Raw genomic sequence first — 19998 nt, forward strand, 5'->3', positions numbered from 1 at the left:
TGTATTGACTTCAGTTTGCTTTGAATCATGTCCTAGAGAATCTGAACACATGATCTGAATTCTCATGTTGTTTGTACTGTGTTATTTCCTCTGAAGTAGATGGGCATGACAGTGTGTTTTTTACTGGATTTCTGTATAGAAATCATGTTAGCTCCATGCAATCGCTGTGGACCTGAGCATGTTGTGTACATGAATGTAGTCAGCCACAACTAAGCATCTACTTTAGTGTAACCTACTGTAATAGACTTAACCTAGCATATTTATTTTGCAAACAGTATGTTTCTGGCTAACTTTGTACACATTACTGTCCTATGCTCTACCTTCCTTTCCCATTCTACACTAATAAGCCCAGCTTCCCATTTATGTCTCTCATCACAATTTTGTTTTCTCTCTATATTCTTGAACTCTCTCCTTTAAATGATACTTCTAGCTTCTCTCCCTACATCACTTTGTACAATACATTAGCTCTTTCATGTCTCTTTTAATCATCCTAACAATACATGCAACTTCCCACCCTTCCTTTCTGCCCATTCTTTATGTTGTTTGCATTCAGTTTGCCAAATAGATATGGCACAGTTTGTGGATGAGCTAGAGTAACATATATGCTGATGGGTCAGGCAATACCTGAACTGGCTAGCTGCTGGTAAGAAGGCTAGAGTGGCAAATTTATCCTTGTCTTTTCTTCTATGATAGACCTGTTTTGTTGGTTTCTTTTTTCTCATTCTCCTTTGCCCAGGAGCTGTGTTCTTTTACAGTTATGTTTCTGTCTCAATATGTAGGAATTGACCAATGGATTAAAAGTTGTAATGGGAATAGAGGCAGAGAAGTGACATTTAGAAATATGAAATGTGTAACAGTCCATAGACATGTTGTTTGAAAGTGCTTTTACACTGAAAAAGAATCTGTATGTTCAGCTTGCTATGTAATTTTACAACTGCTAAAAAAAAAAAAGAAAAATTACCTTCCACATCTTAGGAAATATGAAAACAGATAAGAGAAAATGCTTTACTCATTAATAAACTAGTGTGGGTTTTGAATACTGGAGTTTCTAACTATAGTTAACATTTATAACCTTGTGTAATCTTAAAATTAATTACTGAAAACCTTTTATGAGTGATTATAACTTGACTTGATTTTTTCATTTAAAAGTGATTTAGTGATTAAAAAAAGATGGTGGGGGGGTATTCAACGTAATTTTCTCTCAGATGCTCAAAACTTAAATTTATCTCTGGGGATAGAAATTTGCTGGAGACTGACATATTTTACTCCGCTTTTCATAAATCTGTAATATTGAAGTTCAAGTGCATATGTGTTTGCACATGTAAACTAACTATGTAGAGCTTTTAATTTGTTATGTATGTGATTTTGTAGGTGAGGAGAAGTTCCTTTTAGGCTCATACAGAGAATCTGTAGACATTTGGAAGAGATCTCTTTGTGAAATCAAGGCGAAAGGTAAAGGATAAAATCTTTTTTTGTGAGATGGAGAGAGTAAATTGTATAATCACTTTATGTAGTTACTTGTGACTCTCTGTTTGCCCTTCAGAAAAAAGGAGGAAGACACATAAAGGAGAGACCAGTCAGAAGCTGAGTCTGTTTGCTCCCTGAGAAAATTCCATGCATTTCTATTTTTAATATCAGAGTTTTCTTGTGATTATGAAGTAGTTGGTAAAGAAAAGCTCTAAGTATATTTCTGAACAGGAAAGAGACAATGAAAAACAGTTGAAGAAAAATCAGTTCCTTTAGTAGCTGTAAAATCTAAAGACTTCATGTTTGTGGCATAATAAAACAAAATAATTTGTGGTAAGAGTTTATTTACAAGTTGATTTGAAATAGATATTCCAGAGTCTTTTCCCAAGGATCATGAGAAAATTTTTTTGCTGGTTATTATGATGAGATTATCATGCAGAAAGTCTTCAGGATATTGGAAGCTTGGTGAATGTCTAAGCAGTTTTACTATTCAGACATCCCTTCTTTGAAGGCTGGGCCCCCTTGAGCTCTCCTATTTTTGTCTCTGTCTTAACAATTATACACTGTATTGTTTCAAAATCTGCCAAGATCTCTAGAAGTAAAACTTGTAGATGAGCATTAACTCACCAGGAATTTAGAGACTGTAGGAGGATCATGTATCCTGAAATAGCTGCTGATGATTTCTGCTCCTTCTTACAATATATTTTTACATAGATATGTTTCTGGAGATGGAGGAACTAATACTTTCAAACTGATGTGTCTGGTTTTGTGTTTGTTTCTTTTCCAACTGGACTTCAGCTCTTTTTTTCTCTTTCAATGTAGGAGGAAAAAGAACATATTTTCTTCAGACTAGATATTATCTTGCAATATTATTTTGCCATCTGTATCAATACAACTTGTGTGAGGCTCAGGGACTCTGTGATCATCTGGTAGGAGAGATTCTAAGGCGATCACAACTCTCAAGGAGTCAGATGGAAAAATTTTCTGGTATGTTTATATTGCGTAAAAGTATAATAAGGTATATTGATACTGTTTGACTAATGTATCTAGCTTCTGTGCCATCACATGCATGCACTTGACTGCATGCTTTTCTCTTTACACTGGACTGAAGTCTGCTTTTGGTGACTTTAAACATCTTTTTCTTGTCCTCAGATGTTTTTAGGTGCATTTGTTGGAGCGTTTAGACAACTTTCAGTGTATAATTAATTGTGAAAGCATGGCCTATTAAATGTTTTTAGATTCAAATCTGCTCAAAGAAAGACTTTGGATTAAAAAAAAAAGTGGGCAGAATGATGTGATTTCTTTTTAACTTTTTAATGATAAAATAGTGGATTTTAGATTGATTACCAGTCCTATATTGACAGTGGGATTTTTTTGTAGATGCTTGTAACTTTTTTTCTATTCAGAGCATGAAATCTAAATTTCCAAATTTAAACAGTTTTTTTTGACACAGCACTGATACAAATTTAGACACTGGAGGTCTATTTAATATTAATGTATAATTAGTGTGAAAGATTAAGCTCTGTAAGTCCCAAAAGCTTGTATGAAATAAAGTAATACCGTATTTGCTTGTTTTAAAAAAGTTTTATCAGTTGTGATTAAGCAATTTTAGCATTCAAATTTAAAATAGTTTTCCATGTAATGTTTTAATTTTATATCTGTTTTTTTAGATACCAAGTATGTTCAGCATGAGCTGTGGATGGTTACAGATGTTCATACTGAAACGGCTATGGCAGTGATTCGATCCATGGCACGATTCATGGCTGCTTATTTCACAGATCAGCTGCTCTATATCTTTCCCCCACACAGTGTTGACATCCTGCATCCACTTCACATGAAACAAGGTATTTTCTCTAAAAGCAGTTTACTTTTCTGTGCTTAACTCTTACTATATTTTACATGTGTATCAGTGCTGTCTGTGATGCTTTAACTTGGTGATTTATAGTTTCAGCACCATTAACTCAAAAAATAAAATAACTTGCTTTCCAGATGTTTTTGTTGAGGGGTGTGTTTGTGTGGGTGATTAATGTTTTCCATCACTTGATTATTGAAAATATTTTCGGTAAAATTAATAGTTGATGTGTGCAGTTGAATTATATCATCCATATAATAGAATCACAGAATCATTTAGGTTGGAGAGGACTTTTAAGATCATCAAATCCAACTGTTAACCTAGCACTGCCAAACCTACCACTAAACCATGCCCCTAAGTGCCACATGTACATATCTTTTAAATACCTGCAGGGTTGGTGACTGCACCACTTCCCTGGGCAGCCTGTTCAGGTGCTTGACAACCCTTTCAGTGAAGAAATTTTTCCTGCTATCAAACCTAAACCTCCCGTGGCATAGCTTGAGGCTGTCTCCTCTTGTCCTGTCACTTGTTATTTGGGAGAAGAGACTGACACCCACCTTGCTACGATCTCGTATTTATACAAAAATTTTTTATGGACTTTTACAACAGTAGCCATATTAAGTTCTAGCTAGGCTTTGGCCCTTGCAGTTTTCTCCCTGCATAACCTCATGACCTCGTGACATCCTTGTAGTTCTCCAGAGTTGCCTTCCCCTTCTTCCAAAGGTCATAAATTCTTTTTTCTTTTTTCTGAGTTCCAGACAGAACTCTCTGTTCAACCAGGCCAGTGGTCTTACCTGCTGGCAATTATCTTTTGGCACATAGGGAAGCCTACTCCTACACCTAGATTTTATTGTTTAAGAATGTCCAGCCTTCCTGGACTTCTTTGCTCTTAAGGACTGCCTCCCAGTATTTTTTTTTTTCAAGGCCTTTTTTCTTTTATTTTTCCCATGCTTTGAGGTTAGTCATCTAAATCTGATATTCAGATGTGGTGGTTTAGGCCCTGCCGGGACTGGGGGTTGCTTTTCCCCTCCCCACCCGCAGCCGGTCGGGCTGGCAGTTAGGCACAAACCCCAGGGTGAAATAAGAAGAAATTTAATACAACAGTGTGATAAACAATCTGAACAACAACAGTGGCAGTGATAACAATAAACAGCAATAACAGTGAACAAGACAAAAGATATACAGAGAAATACCACTAATGGTCACGGAACAGCTTCCAGCCACCAAGCCCTCCAAAGAGAAAGTAAAAAAAAAATGTATCTGCCTGGACCTGACATCAGCATAGTATGAATAACCCGCTGCAGATCCCTTTCCCCTCTCTCTCTGCTGGGGAAACTTAACCCTATCCTAGCTGAGCCAGGACATCGGATGAAAGAATGCTGTATTTTTTTCACCCAAATTAGACAATATTAGAATTCCATGGTTCTTGCATTAATTTTGCCTAAAGATGTGTCTGAATGATTTTTCTCCTCCCAAAAGTGCAAGAAAAGCAGTGCTTATCAAATAGTTGGATTGGACCTGTGATATGTTATGACCCAAATTGAAAAAAGCCAGAGGAAAGCTTTTTTTTCTTATTTGACAGTCAAGTTCTTGGAAGCCAAATGCATTCCCACTGTATCATCAGAACAAGTGGGAATGTCAGGTTGGTTTGTTGTTGAACCCAAGTATAAGTCCTGCTTTCCAGCATTTTTCTGATAATTATATTTATCACAGTGGGTGGTTTATCTCTTTTCTTCAAGAGATTCTGTTTAAAGGTTTCCTTTGTTAGGAAAATTTTGGTTACAAAGTTAATTTTTCAAAGTGATGTAGTGTCCAACAGAATGAAGAGTTCTTTTGAAGCATTAAAAGTACCTACTAGTAAGTTGATACTGTAAAGCCAGATACTTCTTTACAATATTAACTTACTTTGACTGATTAGATTTTCTGCAGTGTATTAGAATACATTGACTATTCTTAGTATTTCTGTACTACAACATGCATTTGCATATATTTCTTCATGGTCTTTTGGATGTTTTGATTAGACAACTTTCCAGATAAAGCCTACAAAATAAGACCTTGATTTTAATACTTGCATTAGACAAATGTCCATGTACATGGTGAGACAGTCTTGAAAAAATTGCATTGCACAAGCTGGTTTAGTGTGAATATTTCCCTAAATAATGTCATTGCCTCCACAGTAAATGGAAACTGTAAGAGAAGCAAATAGTTCCTTAATGCTGATCAGCACTTCTCTAGGAAAACCAAGAAGCAAAACCTTGGGAAAGAAAATCCAAACCTCAAGAAACAAGCAGATACTAAATTTTCTTCAATTTGTCTAGATACACTGTCCTAAAATAATGTCCTATTCTTTCTCGAAAATGCATTGTAGCTTTTGTCTTCTGCAGTATGCAGCACAGTGAGTACAAACAACATGGGTACACTAGGAAAACTCAGAATTTCCATTTATCTCAGGTGCACCCCTTGAATATCCTAAGCATATGTAGCATACCTGTAAATGTTCCATCGATGTGATTAAATCTTTTAAGTAAGAACAACATGCAAGTTTTGCACACGCTTGCATATCCATGTTATTAAGCAGAAAAATAGCCTGCTCTCTGACCTGTTACAGCATGAGTTGCATCTGCCTGCTGTGGATAAACCCCATGGTGTGCCTCTAATAAAGTAAAGAGCAATTGTACACTGAAAAGAATCCAAAAGCACTGTGAACATATGAATTCTAAATTCTTTGTCTGATAGCATGCAGATTTATTTAAACTTCAAATGTGTTTTCTGTGTTACAGTCTTATCTCCTCGTATTATTCCGCTGCAACACTGTTTGGTTACCAGAGCTGTCAGGGACCAGAACCTTTCATCTGTATGGACAGTTGAATATGCTCTTGATTTGTTCTTTATTGGTGGACTCATTCCAGAAGCTGTGTGGTTAACACACAGACTTGGGGACTGGAAACTGTCTGTTTCAATTGGTGTAGCCTACCAGCTGTATTGTCAGAACTCTGATGAATTCTCAAGGTAAATTTGTACTCTAAAATTAGTGTACTCTATTTTGAAGTTGTTTGCATGAAGTTTATTGTAAAAAGGCATATCCTTTGCCTCAAAGATTTATATTCCCAGACTCCTAGTAGGTGCAGGACCTAATATGTTAAGATCAGTTATTTTGTCTTAGTTATTCGTTTAACAGAGCTTCATTAGATTATCTGTGGGTTTTACTTTGTTATTAATGAAGTTTCTTGTTATATCTTCAGATTGAAAAACACAGAGTGTCACCTGCCATTAAGCTTATCACCACTGCAGACTTTTCAGGAAAAGTTACAATCTTTGTTAGGACAGCCAGTTACTTCTGAAACATCAGGATGTGTTACATACAAGCAGTTTACAGGTACATAAATAGTTGTGCCTATTTTTCATGCTATTTCACTGCATATTCTGTGTTACACACTGTCTTGAAAAGAAACAGTTGCCTTACCTTCTTCAATGTGTGTATTACTGGTATAATGTCTTCAAATACATATGTTACAGGGGCTTGGGTTCTGGCTTTGATTATTTCAGAAATGGATCATATTATCAATCAATCAATATTTGACTGTATTTGAGATTAACTTCAGTTTGCAAGAAATCTGAGTCTTCATTAGAAAAACAAAAAAAATCCCCTGAAGCAAATGTGAATGTTTTTAATAGTATGGAAAGCATTGTCATACTTAGTTACACAGTGATGTTTAATTTTTGCGTTTCCTTCCTGTTAAAGGAGGAGGGGGGTGGTATCTCATAGCCTGACAGGTCCATACTCTCAGGTCCAACAGCTAGCAAGGGAGAATATGCTCCCAGCAGGCACATTACACAAACCCACATACACAAACCTGTATACAGTTGGCCGCACAGATCAACACCTACAGACTTGCTCAGCACTTACACAAACAGTATCAACAATTCCATACCGTTTCCCTCTCTTGCTGGTTTGAATGAAGGTCTGCATATACATAGCTATTTGTACAATGTGGATCTCTCCAGTAGCTGAGTCTCCCAAGTTGCTGGTCCCAGTATATATGATCCACCAAAGCCCCAGCCCCACTCCATTGTCTGGTACAGACCCACTCCCCCCACATGTGTTATTCAGGTTCCCCTACCTGCTGTTGTCTCAGTGCTCCTTTATATGTTTATATAGGAGCTTTTTTGCCTCATAATCTAACGATACTATACTGCTGAGATTTCCCCAGTTAGCTAGATCAAATGGTCCTTGTTTACATTTTGCGGAAAGTTTACTGGCACAATGTCTATTCAATACTCTTTTTGTGTGTTTGGAAACCACATTTCAAGTTCCTGTCAGCAGGTGGATGATAGTTAATCTTTATCTAAGCCATATCCCAAACACTGTAGATTCTTCTTTTGTGCTAATTTCCAAGGATTTTACTTCCGACACAGTGCTGTGTGTAACATGATAGGTAGAGAAAAGATTTGGCAGCGCATACTTCAAGACATGCAATGAGGAATAGAAATGGAAATAGAGCAGTATAATAGCGAATTTCAGGAGCCAATTGATGAAGTATATTAAAGGTCCTGCTACTTCTGTGAGATGAGGAAAAAATGTAATAATATTTAAAAGAGATCAAACAAATGATACATTTCTATTTCCTTGATCATCATGCTCACTGATAAAGGAGTTGTTACAGTTTATGCCTGCTTGGTGAGAATGATTTGCCAGAATTTTGGGCCAAGGAAATGCATGGCTGAAAAGTTAAGTTCTCTATCTAGAAAGGCAGTAGTTTCCCCCATAATGTGGCAGAACTGGATAACTGAATACTCTTTTCGAATGTGAGAGATCTTACCTTAAAGCAAGTAGATGAGATGTATACACTGTAATAGACAAATGCAAATTCTAAGAATGTAGGCTCATAATTTCAGAATGAAGGCCATGTACTAACTTGAGTTAATTTGTCTGTTTCTGTGCTTAACATTTTATAGATCCTATTGAAGAGGAAGATGCAAATGTTCTTTATAGTTCAATACAGGAACTACTGAAAGCAGCTGTTATGGCAGATGCTGATATTCTCTCAGAGACAATTCAGCTTTTGATGAATTCTGCCAAGGATCTTAGCAGGAAATTGCATGGTTTAGTTCCAGATGGGCTTTATCTTCCAGCACCACCGTTATACTGTCCTCAGCCATCCTCTCTCAGTGAAGTAAGCATGCATGATAGAAGTTTCTTGGGTCTTTGTTTGAAGGTATTTATGAAATAACCATGATCTTTATTCTGATTCCTTTCAGTGCATTTTTCTGTCTGCTTTTTCCATGTCCATTCATTTACTTAAGGAGCATCATAGTGATAAGAAAGTATGTGTGCCTCTGTTTTTTTTCATAAAGGATATATGCTCTAAAGAAGGAGGGAAATACTCTTAAGGAGCAGAAACAGTGGTTAGGACAGATTCCTTATTGTGTATGTCCTTTCTAATTTTGGGGCTTGTTTTTCTCTTGGAATTTTCATTTTTTAGGAAGACTGCAATGACATTCTCTTAAAAATTGAGAGGCAAAGTCGTCAGAGATTGTCAGGAGTTCTCCAGCGGATTATCTTGCTCTTCTGGGCTGCTCAGTGTTCCTGCCCTGCAGCACAGTGGTATATTGCACAACTGAAGTGGGCAAGAAAAGTTATGCAAAAAGTAAGCATTTAACTTGGGTTTTTGTAACTTGATTATCAATCATAAATATTATTGAAAAGTTTGCAGTTGCATTGCAGGAGCATTCAGTCTCATCTGGACTTTGATGTCTTGTTTTTTGCATGTTGTCTTCTAGTTTTACACTCCATATTCTTTTCAGAAACACTGTATCCTTAAGTTCAGGTATCTGCTTCATAAAGTGTCTTCTACATGTGTTTCTATACCCACTTGGTAATGAGCAAACCAATTTTCTTCTCCATTTGAAAGAAACAAGCTGATTTTAATTGGGAATTACAGGTGTTAACTGGAAGTGTTTTCCATATCACTTAGGTCTGAGTATATATGCTCGCTTCTGGTAAAGTGACCATCCTAGTGCACAGAGCACAGGACTTACAAGATCTCATTCTACTCAAGTGCATTTTGTTTGCACAGAACAAGCTCAGAATATATTACTTAAAAAATGTTGTGTAAAGTCAGGCTTTTCTAGGGTCATTGTTACACAGCCACTTAAAGAAGCTTGAGTTGCTAGAGAAGGGAGTGTGTCACAGAATCACAGAATTGTCTAGGTTGGAAAAAAAATGAAAAAGTCCAACCATTAACCTCACACTGACAGTTCCCAACTACACCATATTCCTCAGCACTATGTCAACCCGACTCTTCAACCCCTCCAGGGATGGGGACTCCACTGCCTCCCTGGGCAGCCCATTCCAACACCCAACAACCCCTTCTGTAAAGAAATGCTTCCTAATATGTAGGCTAAACCTTCCCTGGCACAATTTGAGGCCATTTCCTCTTGTCCTATCACTTACTATTTGGTTAAAGAGACTCATCCCTGGCTCTCTGCAACCTCCTTTCAGGTAACTGTAGAGGACGATGAGGTCTCCCCTCAGTCTCCTCTTCTCCAGACTGTCTGCCTTCTCGTAACTCCCCTACTCCAGCATTCATGCAGTGATCTAGATCAGGAGCTGGTCTGACTAACAAATACTTCCCTGTTTGCTCACTGCATGGTCAGATGCTTAGTGTTGGCATGGGGATGTGATGAGAAGTACCAGCTGAAATGGGAGGGAAAACTAGTCTGCCCTGATTGACAGAAGCCTGGCCTGTGTTGGATTACACTTGTTTCTTAGTTGTGATCTTAGTTCTTATACTTTGATGCTCTTGTATTTCATGGTAATCATGAGTATCATGAGTACCATGCAAACAAAAGCATTTTTTCTGCCATAGCCCATACTAAACATATTTCTTTAAACATACTTCAGGATACTGATTTGAAGAAAATGGAAAGGAAGCTTACAGGAATTTTATTTTTCTTGGCAGTACACTGCTAGTAACTGAGAGGCTGTACATTTAATAGTGATGCATATAAAACTTGTAACTGAGTTTTATTTCCATTTTGATTGTTTGTTTATTTCTTTATTTTTACTATTTATAGATACGACAGAAAGCATCTCTTCCTTTGCTGAGTCCATTCCCAGAGACTTTGCTGCGTTACTCCCATTTCCGCACTGTTTTCTGCAGACGTACACCTTCTGGAGACCATCAGTTTGATGATATTACCTGTAAAATTTTAGGTCTGTATGCATTAAAGTAGAATAATTTAGAACTGGAAAAAAGAACACAAGTGCGAATCCACAGGTACAAAGAAGCTCTTACTAGCTTGGAATAGTATACTACAGTGTGTGCAGAAACACGTTCCCTTTTCAGCTTTTATGTTATCAAAACTCTTAATCTGAAATCTACTGTTCTGGATTGTTGTGTGTGTTAACATGACAGATGTAAAAGCACACGAACACAGTTGAATTTAAGAGCTGCAGCTGCAGAGCAGCATTGAAAACTCAAGAATGAGTAATTTTTTTCTTCGACTGCTGTTAATGTTAATTCTTTCTTCTAGCTAAACATCTCAAGCTGGTTTATTTCATTCATTTAAGTAGAATCTTACCATTTTGCATGCTTGTGTCATAGGTTGGTTCAGAGAACTATGTGCATTGTGTTGGATGTTTCATGTTCGTGAAAGATTATCTGACAACTGTAGGCGGTACCAAACTGCAAGGGAAAATATTAGCAATCATAAGGTAATTAATTATATTACTAATATAGTAAATATATATTTTAATTGCATAGCGCTATAATAAGAATTGTAAAGGTCTGCTGTAATTTCTGTTAGAACTTTTATTTGCTTTATAGGATAAGATTAGCACAGTGTTATACTGTGCAGTAAGTATTTGATGCTACAGATTAGTGCTGTCTGTGTGAACTGCATCTTTCTAATAGTATTTCTCTTGAGCTTTTCCTTGGTATTGAACTCAGAGATACTTGAGGAGATATCTGAAGAGATACTGCTGGAAGAGCAGTAGTTTCTACACTTGTTGTCTAGCTAAATATTTACTACTTGTTTTTTCATTAGATTAAGATACTTTGGGTGTTTCCTGATTTCAGAAATAATAATGGCAAATACTAAAATTTAATCATGTTTTCTCTACTCAAACTCTCATCAACTGATATCAGAGGTCAAGGAAGTAAAAGAAAGAGACTACTAGCATCATATTTGTCATATGTTCTGTACCAGTACAGATGTTGATTTTTGTCCTATCTAGTCTGGCAACTCAGCTGTCCTTAGCAAAGGTTGCCTCCTCTTTACAACAAGTCCAAAATTTCAATAGATGAATCAAGCTTCAAATAAATGGGATATATCTATTTAAAATAATAGAATATTCTGATTTTTCTGTGCTTTGTGCAACCATGACAAAAGAGATAGAAAGCACTGACTGTTTCAAAATAAACCGATCCATCTTAGAAGCCTCTTGGCTGTCTTAAATATCTAGGTCCCAAGAAAGAATTTGTGATACCTTAAGTTACAGTAGAATTATTTACTCCACCTTGTAATGCAGTATATTTAATCGGTTATGGCTAGGTTAGCCAGATCCTCAAGTTTTACTCTAAATGACTGTGAAAAGACTCTCCAGCAGAGTATTAATAGAATTATTTCCTAAAATGGTTTAAAAAAAAGGTTTTGGTTTTGGGTTTTGTTTTTTTTTTTTTTTAATGTTATATAAGTTCCGGTCCATTGCAACCTTGATCTGTCTGCTGGCATTGTATACTTCTCTGTTTGGCTGTTATTATTTTCTACTGGCCAGGGAAGAGCCATTAGAATTTGCAATGTATCAGTAATTCAGATGAAATATATCAATTAATGTTTCTATAACAAGGGGGTTTTTTTAGGATCTGAAGAAGAATGAATATGATGCCTCCACAGTTGAGCATTGTCTGAAAGCAGTGGAGTGGGCTTGTCGAATGCTTCCTTTCTGCAGGTTCATGAATGTTGAAGAATTAGTTCAAGATGTTATTTTGAGTCTGCTTGGAGAATTGCCACCAGTGAAAAAGGTAAAAGACATTAAATCTAGAATAAAAGCAATAATGATTATCACAAATGTTTCTTGTTAAAAGCGACTGGATAGACTTTCTGGTGGTGTAAATTCTGTTGGAAACTATACCTTACTTATATGTTAGCTACTCCAAAAAATACTTAATTTTGTGCAGGTGGCAGAGATTTTTGTAAAAGCATTTCCTAGTCCAGAAGATGTAAGAGTTCCACTAAGAGATAAATATCATGGACTTCAGCAGCGACTCAGACACAGTATTGTTAAAGGTAATGTGAACCCTTTTTTAGGAAATACTAAACAAACTTTCTTTTTTACCCTGCTTATTAATTAACTTGTGACAATACCTTCTTTCATACTTCATGTAAAACAATTATTATAGTTTTCGACTAGACAACTTTCAGAGCATTTTGTGGCAAATTCTGTATTTTCCTTCTGATGTGTCTGTAGCAATAACAATATCATGACTTGCAAGTTGATGTTTCTTCACTTTATCACATTTTCTGTGTGTATTTCTAAATGCCTGTATTTTATGATGATTCAAAGTTCTCTCAGTTTGAGAGAATAATTGAAAACTGAGAAGTTTACACTTCAAATCTCTTGGTTTTCTTTCTTTTGCTAGGTACTGAAGGTGAAGAAATGATGTCTGTTGTTATCCAGGCAACTGAAAAAGTGAGGATGAAGGCCTTGAGACTTGTGATAAGGAATATAGGCCCCATAGAAACTAATATTTGGGAACCAGCAGAAGAGGGAATAGCAGATGATGTAGAACACTGTTATGAGAGATTCTCATCAGGCACTAGTCTAAGCAGAAGCACACTTACTGATTTTGGGAATCCTCAGGTATATAGTGATGCTGACACAGCAGATACACTTTCTGAAGATTTGTTTACTGAAGAAACAAGAGCTCAAACACCTTCACTACAAAGGTATGAAAAAAAATACAGCAGAAAGCTTTCTATTTAAACGTAAAAAAAACCCCAACCTACTTGTCTCTTACTGTTCAAGTAATCTTTTCACCAAACAGGATAATTGTCCCTTCATGTAATTTATCAAGTGAAGAATTACAAATTTATGACATCTTAGAACTGCCAATGTTATAGCAGTTACTGTATGAATAATGTGTTACGAAGTGTAAATAATTATCAGCTGTGAACACCTTTATATATGATACTGCTTAGCTGCTGTTTATGTAAAAACTATGGATTATGCACTTGATTAAATTGCCATCTTAATGTTGTATTAATGTAAATTTGGTTTTGTTAGTTTCCCGTTTTTAGCAACAGAAAAAGAAAAGTAACTTATGTTGCATTTACTTATTTTTTTCATGTAATTCTCCTTAAAATGGATTTTTGTATTCACAGTACTTATGTTTGTTGTCTTACAGGGATAATGAACATCAGAGACAAGGAGAAATAGGTAGCGAAAATACTACATGCAACATAAAAGCTCTTAATTGGAAAACAAAACATAAAAACAAAGTATATGGAAAAGACATGCATAATCAATATAATTTGCCTATAGTTGGTGCATGGGAATTTGAACGTGATGATGACGAATACATTATTTTTTTAGAACTCTTTTTGAGTTATGTTGTTGAGAGAGACCTGATAAAGTACAGTGATCTTGGAATTCCATTTCTTACTAGCTTTTCTGGACTTCTTCGAGAGCATGAATTAAACTCTCTGGTTTTTGATGTTCATACAACACTAAAACGTCGACAAGGCAAAACTAGAAGCCAGAGTGTGTTTAGAGCAGGGTCTTGCTATACTGTTACGCTGGTGTCTTGTGATCCTGAAACAGTGTCTATCTATAATGAAAACCAAAATATTTTTGCAAATCCAAAAGTTATACATTCTGTTTTACAGACACCAGAACGTCCTGTGCATAATCTTATGAAAAGACTTAATGAAGGATTATTTGGTTTAAAACACAAGTCAATTTACAGAGCTCAGAGTTACAATCAAGGAGTCACTGTTGCACCAACAAGCCAGGCCTTTCCTAACCATACTTTTTCTAGCCTGCAAACTCAGGCAATTTCTAAATACATTTACAAAACTGTTGATACAGGTGATACTGTACCACGAGAAGAACTAGCTATAGTTTTGATGGATAAGTTGAGCAATATTGCAAAATTGCTTGAGTGGATGATCAGATGGTCTGATAAAAAATTACTCTGTGGTACCAATAACCAAGATTCCTTAAAAGAAGTTTTCCCAGTGATGCATGTGAAAACATCAGCAGCTGCTGTCCTTACTTCTTTGTGGTTGTTAGAACACTTAGACAGAGATGGATCTCAAGCAAAGAGCATAAAATCTAAGGTAAGAAAAAGGATGGACCACATGTCAATGAAATGTGTGAATGAGTTATACCAATAAAGATGATCACAAATGTTTACCTCATAGTTCTGTTCTCAGTAAAACCTGAAATATTGATCAATAGACTTTCCTTTAAGGGTTGCTAGGAAAAGAGAAACATTCCAGGAATACTGGAATTCTGTCTGTAGGAAGACTTTTGTCTTGGAAGAGATTAAATTTCTCTTTGGAAGTCCTGTTTAAAATCTCATTCATTGATCTAGATACCACATTATTTGAGTAAATTCCTACAAGTTCAATCATTGTGTCTAGTTTTAGACATCTCATCTTTGAAGAAACCTAGTATTGGAGATAAGAGTGTGGAAAAACAAATAATAAAGAAATTGTTTCTCTGGGGACACGTGAATTTAAACTCACTTGTTTTTCAGAACACTGTAGATACAGTCTAACTGGAGTATTTAAACTAGTTAAAGATTGGGGGAAAGTGAATTTTGAATTTCTGTGTAGCACTGTTACACAGAGTTGGACAATGTGTGTTAAATAAAAGAAGAGATTTACCAGAAGAACCTGATGAGTATTGCTTTATTTTATATTTAGGTACAACTGGATCACACTTTCATTAAATTTTCATGAAAGCCTTTGATGGGAGAGGGTTGTGGGATTTTTTTGAAAAGGCTTTTCTCCCAGATCAAAAGAGATTTTTATCTTGGTTTTGGTTTGTTTTTTTCTGACAAGTGCCACCTGTATTTTACGTAAAACTTACTGCCAAAGTTTTGCATCTAATAGCATGGTTATATAAGGCTCTTTGACTCTCATACTGTCATCAGTGATACTTTTAGAGTTTTGTATTACGCGTGGTGAATGCCAAATCTTTATATAGAGTATATTTAATTGTCACAAAGCGTCTTCGACAATTGATGCTGACAAATCTGTCTTATTTTGTTTTCTTTGGATAATTCAGGGGACCATTGATTCCCTTAAAGCAAAAAGGGGCAAAACTCAAGTTCCACAGCCAACTGTAAATCGAGAATTTCTCAGCTCTGTAATAGAGAAAAGGATATAAACATAAACATACTAGATGAATTTGTGGTTTCTTTTTTTAAAGTATCAGCTATCTTTTTTTTAACTAGTGAACTTTCATTATGATTATTATTATTATTAATAGAGTCCAGATAATCAGTATCGGAAAGAGTTTGCATCTCTATCGGAAGCCCAGTCTAGGACAGAGAAAGGAAGTAGTGTGGACAAAGGCTCTTCCATACTGAACAGTCCTCCTCTTGATGTCCAGAGTGTGCAACCCTATGGTGATCTTTTTGAAACTAGTTTTGGGTAATTATTTTTTTTAACCTAAGAAGTCTATCTGCTCATAATTCCTCAGCTAAGCACCATGTCTGTATGCAGAGTTCTACTGTTATTGCATGTTGTATACATGTTTAATTTTGAGTGCAAAGTCAAACTCATGCATTTTGTTTACAGCTGTCTGAGGCAGATTAAATATTCATTATCACATGTACCTTTAGGTAGAAAACAATGTAGCTGTTGTATATGAAGTGAAATGTAAGTAGTTGTTTATAAATTTAGTGGTGTAGAAATGGAATCTAGACTTCCGATATTATGGTTTTCTGAAAAAAATCACTCTCTTTAGTGTAACTTTCTTTGTGGAGACGAGAGTTTACAATGTTAGTTTATTTCCCCCTGTAATCTAGCTATGTTCATATCTTTCATGTCAGAAAAACAGATGCAAAAGAGAGTACATATTTTATTTGTTAATACCTTAGACAGTTCTGAAGATGGAGATTCCTTAACCTGAAGTCCTTTGTGACATTTCTCTTGATCTTCTGTTGCAATAAAGAAACAAAAGATCTTTTGGTATTAGTATTCTGAGACAATATTGTGTGTCTTCTCTGGCAATTTTTTTTTTTTTTTTTTTTTTTTTTAATAAAGGAGGTTTCTGTGAAGGAGGTAAATGTAATCTTAACCAGATGATTTTGAAATCATGGTACAGTTTATGCCTTCCATTTTTGGTAGATTATATGTGTTGGCTATATTTTTCTGGAAAGAGCCCATCTGAAAGACTGTATCATTAATATCACTAAAATATCACAGCTGTACCAAAAGATATTATTAATCCTGGTGTAAGTGAAATTCAGAGAGGAAATTTGTATGAACATAGATTATATCACAGCAGTGTTTATTTTGCAATTCTGCACTAGCCTGCAGTCTGAAACAGTATACTTAATCAGATACTTCTATTATTTCTGTGTTAATTACCTTTTGTAATTAAAATTACCAGAATGTCTACAAACTCAAAATATTCTGATAAGAAGGAAATTAATCATGGAACTGACTCTCTACCTCATATGACTGAAGAACTTGATGAAGTGAGACCATTTGTTCAGGAGGAGTTAGATGTAACATCACAAAGAGAAGGTTTGTTTTTATGGTATATTCTTTTACTATGGTCTGACATATAAACAGTAGGAATTTTGTCTGAATAGGATTAAATGTCCCTCTGTTATTTAATCAAAAAATGGAAATATGTTGTTCATTGTTCTGCTGACATTGTGTCTGTTTTGTATTATAACTAAATGTTATATGGTTGCTTTCTCAAGACTTTCTGATCAATTTTTCACTTAGGTAACTTTCTGCTATAGAAATATTAGCATATTTCATCCCCTCATTTCTTTTCATTCTAAAAATATTCATGCAAATATGTAAGATGATTTTAAAACTGTAAGAGCTGAATATGTATAGGTTAAGTTTGTCACATTCCTACCATGAAAATAAGCTCTTTTTTTTTTTCTTCTCTTCAAGTGCATGCATCATCACTAGTAATAACACAGATTTTGAATTTGCTGAGACATCTCTCCAACCCTTTCTTCTTGCTGTGGAAAAAGTGGACTCGTGACCAGCTGACAGAAATCACATAACAGTTCTATATGTCATGTAGTTTTCTGATTTAGAGTAATTGTGTTTATTTTATAGAGTTCTTTGAGGAGCCATATGAAACTCCAAAGAGCTCTGATGGCTCTGTCAAGATCAAATCTGTAGAACATCGAAGAGGAAAGGCAAGTCACCATCTTGCATAGAAGCATCAAATTATTATGAATACTGTTTTAAAAATACTCTGAATTCCTCAGTATACTTAAGAAATTGAGGGCTTAAAGCATTTAGGATTGGTGAATTTTTTTCCCTGTTAATAATAAAAGTCACAAGTAATTAAGCAGTGGTAAAGTGAGATCTGCTGTAAGCACTATTGCAAACAGATTCATTGTTTGTAAAATTAAATGTGTATATGCCTACATATATAATTATAAAAATTACATTAAATCTGTATAATGTATAACACTACATACAAATACATAAAATTACATATGCACATATCTATACAAAAGCATGTGAATTTGAAAACAAACGATGGTCTGCTGGTTAATAGACCAGATTTTCATGTGTATTTTGTTATACTAGAAAGCTGTATTCACTTTTTGTTCTTTAAAAATGTGTGCTGTCTCTGAAGTTGTCACAGGATGATTAAGTAAAGAATCTACCACTTGCTTGTTTTTAAATTAAATATATAAAGGTGTTTATTTTGCTCCTGTCTGAAGACTCAAATCTGTAAACAGGCCTTGTTTTTTTATGTAGCATTTTTGGTCATGTCTGCTTTCTCTGAAGTTGGCTAAGGGCTATTATACTGAAATGTGAATTGCAATGCGATCAGTTCACTTGCCTGTAGTACTCCAGATTCAGTGCTGTTAATGGGACTAAATATATTGTAGTCTTGGATTCTACAGTGCATTTTACTATAGTGAATCTGTGGCATGTGTAAAATCCTGCATTTGTTTCAGTTTCTTAGTCTGTAGATAATTTGCATATAATAGGGTTATTTCCACATTTTCGTCTTTACCTAGGGGATTCAAGATGAGCAGAGTGTATTTCCAGGGTACTATATGGAGATGAATTTGAAAATAAAATCTCATAGTAATGACTTAAAAAGAAGAATGCTCAGATGAGCCATTAGTATATCTTCTTGTTTCTGATCTGTAGCTGTCCTCTGATAAGTATGTAATTTTGATTATTTTTCAGTGAGATTTCTTTCAGGTGGCTGATTAATTAGAAGTATGTTTGCCTTAGGCTAGTAAAATAATACTTTCTTGCAGGAGAAGTGGGATATAAAATTTACAAGTTCAGATAACATCTTTTTCTATTACAGCAGATCTCCATTTCAGATGTAGATAGTCCCCAGCAAGATCAAAAGGTGGAAGAAACAAAGGAAGGAATGGCTGAACAGAAAGTGTGAGAGATGTTTTTGGGGTTTTTTTTGTGTTGATTTAATTTCTCTTTTAACTTTGCTTAAAAATCGAAAGCAGTTTTGTTAATTATGGTATCCAGTGAAGTCTCCTGGGTTCTTCCTCTTGATTATAGCAACAAACTCACAATTTGAACCAAAATCAGTCATCCTCTGTTTCACATAGACAAAGTACAGGGTGGATTATATTGGTTTGTGGGAAGGTGTATTTTCTATCTGTGAAAAGGATGGAGAATAACTGCAAAAAACTTTCAGATGCGCAATTTCTTCTCCACACCTGAAATAGGAGCAGCATCTTCAGGTTAAACAGAGGTGGAGAGCTGTTATTCTAGGAAATTTTAACAGTTAATTTGTTACACAACGTAGAAGTAAGAGAGGTTGGTGACTAAAAAGCAGAAGGTGAGATAAAAAGGGATATGGACAATAAACCTGTTAGCTCCTGAAAGAGGGACGGAGGTATTTAAAAAAATCATAATGAAGAAAATTTCTTAAGTTTTTTATAAGTGTTGTGTTTTAAAATATCTCTATGTTTATAAGATAGTGTATATAAAATCATAGAAACAGTCCATAAACCTGATTGTCACATCATCTGTTAGAATAGATTACTGCTCAGTTTCATTTCTCCAATTTTTCAAGGGAAGAGACTTTGAACCCTGTGTTTAGATATTATATTAATTTACCATGAGGAGTCTTGGTTTTTAGGAGATTTTTTCATTTGTTTTAATGACAGAAAAATATTGACCTGTTGTTACTATTTCAGTTAGCTTTCTTCCTGAATCCACCAAATTTAGTAATGAAAACTTTTCCTCTGATACACATTGTCTGAGTATCTTAATATTTAGAAAATCTTACTAACTGTGATGGCATATAAATAAATATTCCTGTGTATTCCTGTGAAAAACTTTCAAATGGCTTGTGTCAGAAGGAATCCTCTACTATTTTAAACTGATATGGACTGATATGGTTTTGTTCTGAAAGAAACAATAACTACACATAAGATGTTCCTCAGGGATTTATTATGATACTGGCTTTTTAA

General features: G+C 35.2%; 1 protein-coding gene across 3 annotated transcripts in view; it reads left to right on the forward strand.

The window, feature by feature from the left end:
* The window catches only part of CPLANE1 (ciliogenesis and planar polarity effector 1), a 58500-nt gene that overhangs the window by 12216 nt on the left and 26286 nt on the right, over positions 1-19998 (forward strand). For 2 of the 3 annotated variants that reach the window (XM_026865912.1, XM_026865914.1), the window contains exons 14-30: positions 1372-1452; positions 2290-2454; positions 3138-3311; positions 6100-6328; positions 6562-6695; positions 8276-8493; positions 8803-8967; positions 10397-10535; positions 10927-11036; positions 12184-12345; positions 12502-12610; positions 12964-13270; positions 13729-14662; positions 15822-15985; positions 16950-17086; positions 17642-17724; positions 18867-18949. In XM_026865912.1, the coding sequence (XP_026721713.1) occupies positions 1372-1452; positions 2290-2454; positions 3138-3311; positions 6100-6328; positions 6562-6695; positions 8276-8493; positions 8803-8967; positions 10397-10535; positions 10927-11036; positions 12184-12345; positions 12502-12610; positions 12964-13270; positions 13729-14662; positions 15822-15985; positions 16950-17086; positions 17642-17724; positions 18867-18949 (3394 nt within the window). The remainder of the gene's footprint in view (positions 1-1371; positions 1453-2289; positions 2455-3137; positions 3312-6099; positions 6329-6561; positions 6696-8275; positions 8494-8802; positions 8968-10396; positions 10536-10926; positions 11037-12183; positions 12346-12501; positions 12611-12963; positions 13271-13728; positions 14663-15821; positions 15986-16949; positions 17087-17641; positions 17725-18866; positions 18950-19998) is intronic. The other variant, XM_026865913.1, reaches the window with a different exon arrangement.

Source organism: Athene cunicularia (assembly GCF_003259725.1).
Source record: "Athene cunicularia isolate RWA chromosome Z unlocalized genomic scaffold, athCun1 chrZ_part1, whole genome shotgun sequence".
In the NCBI taxonomy this organism is placed as follows: domain Eukaryota; kingdom Metazoa; phylum Chordata; class Aves; order Strigiformes; family Strigidae; genus Athene; species Athene cunicularia.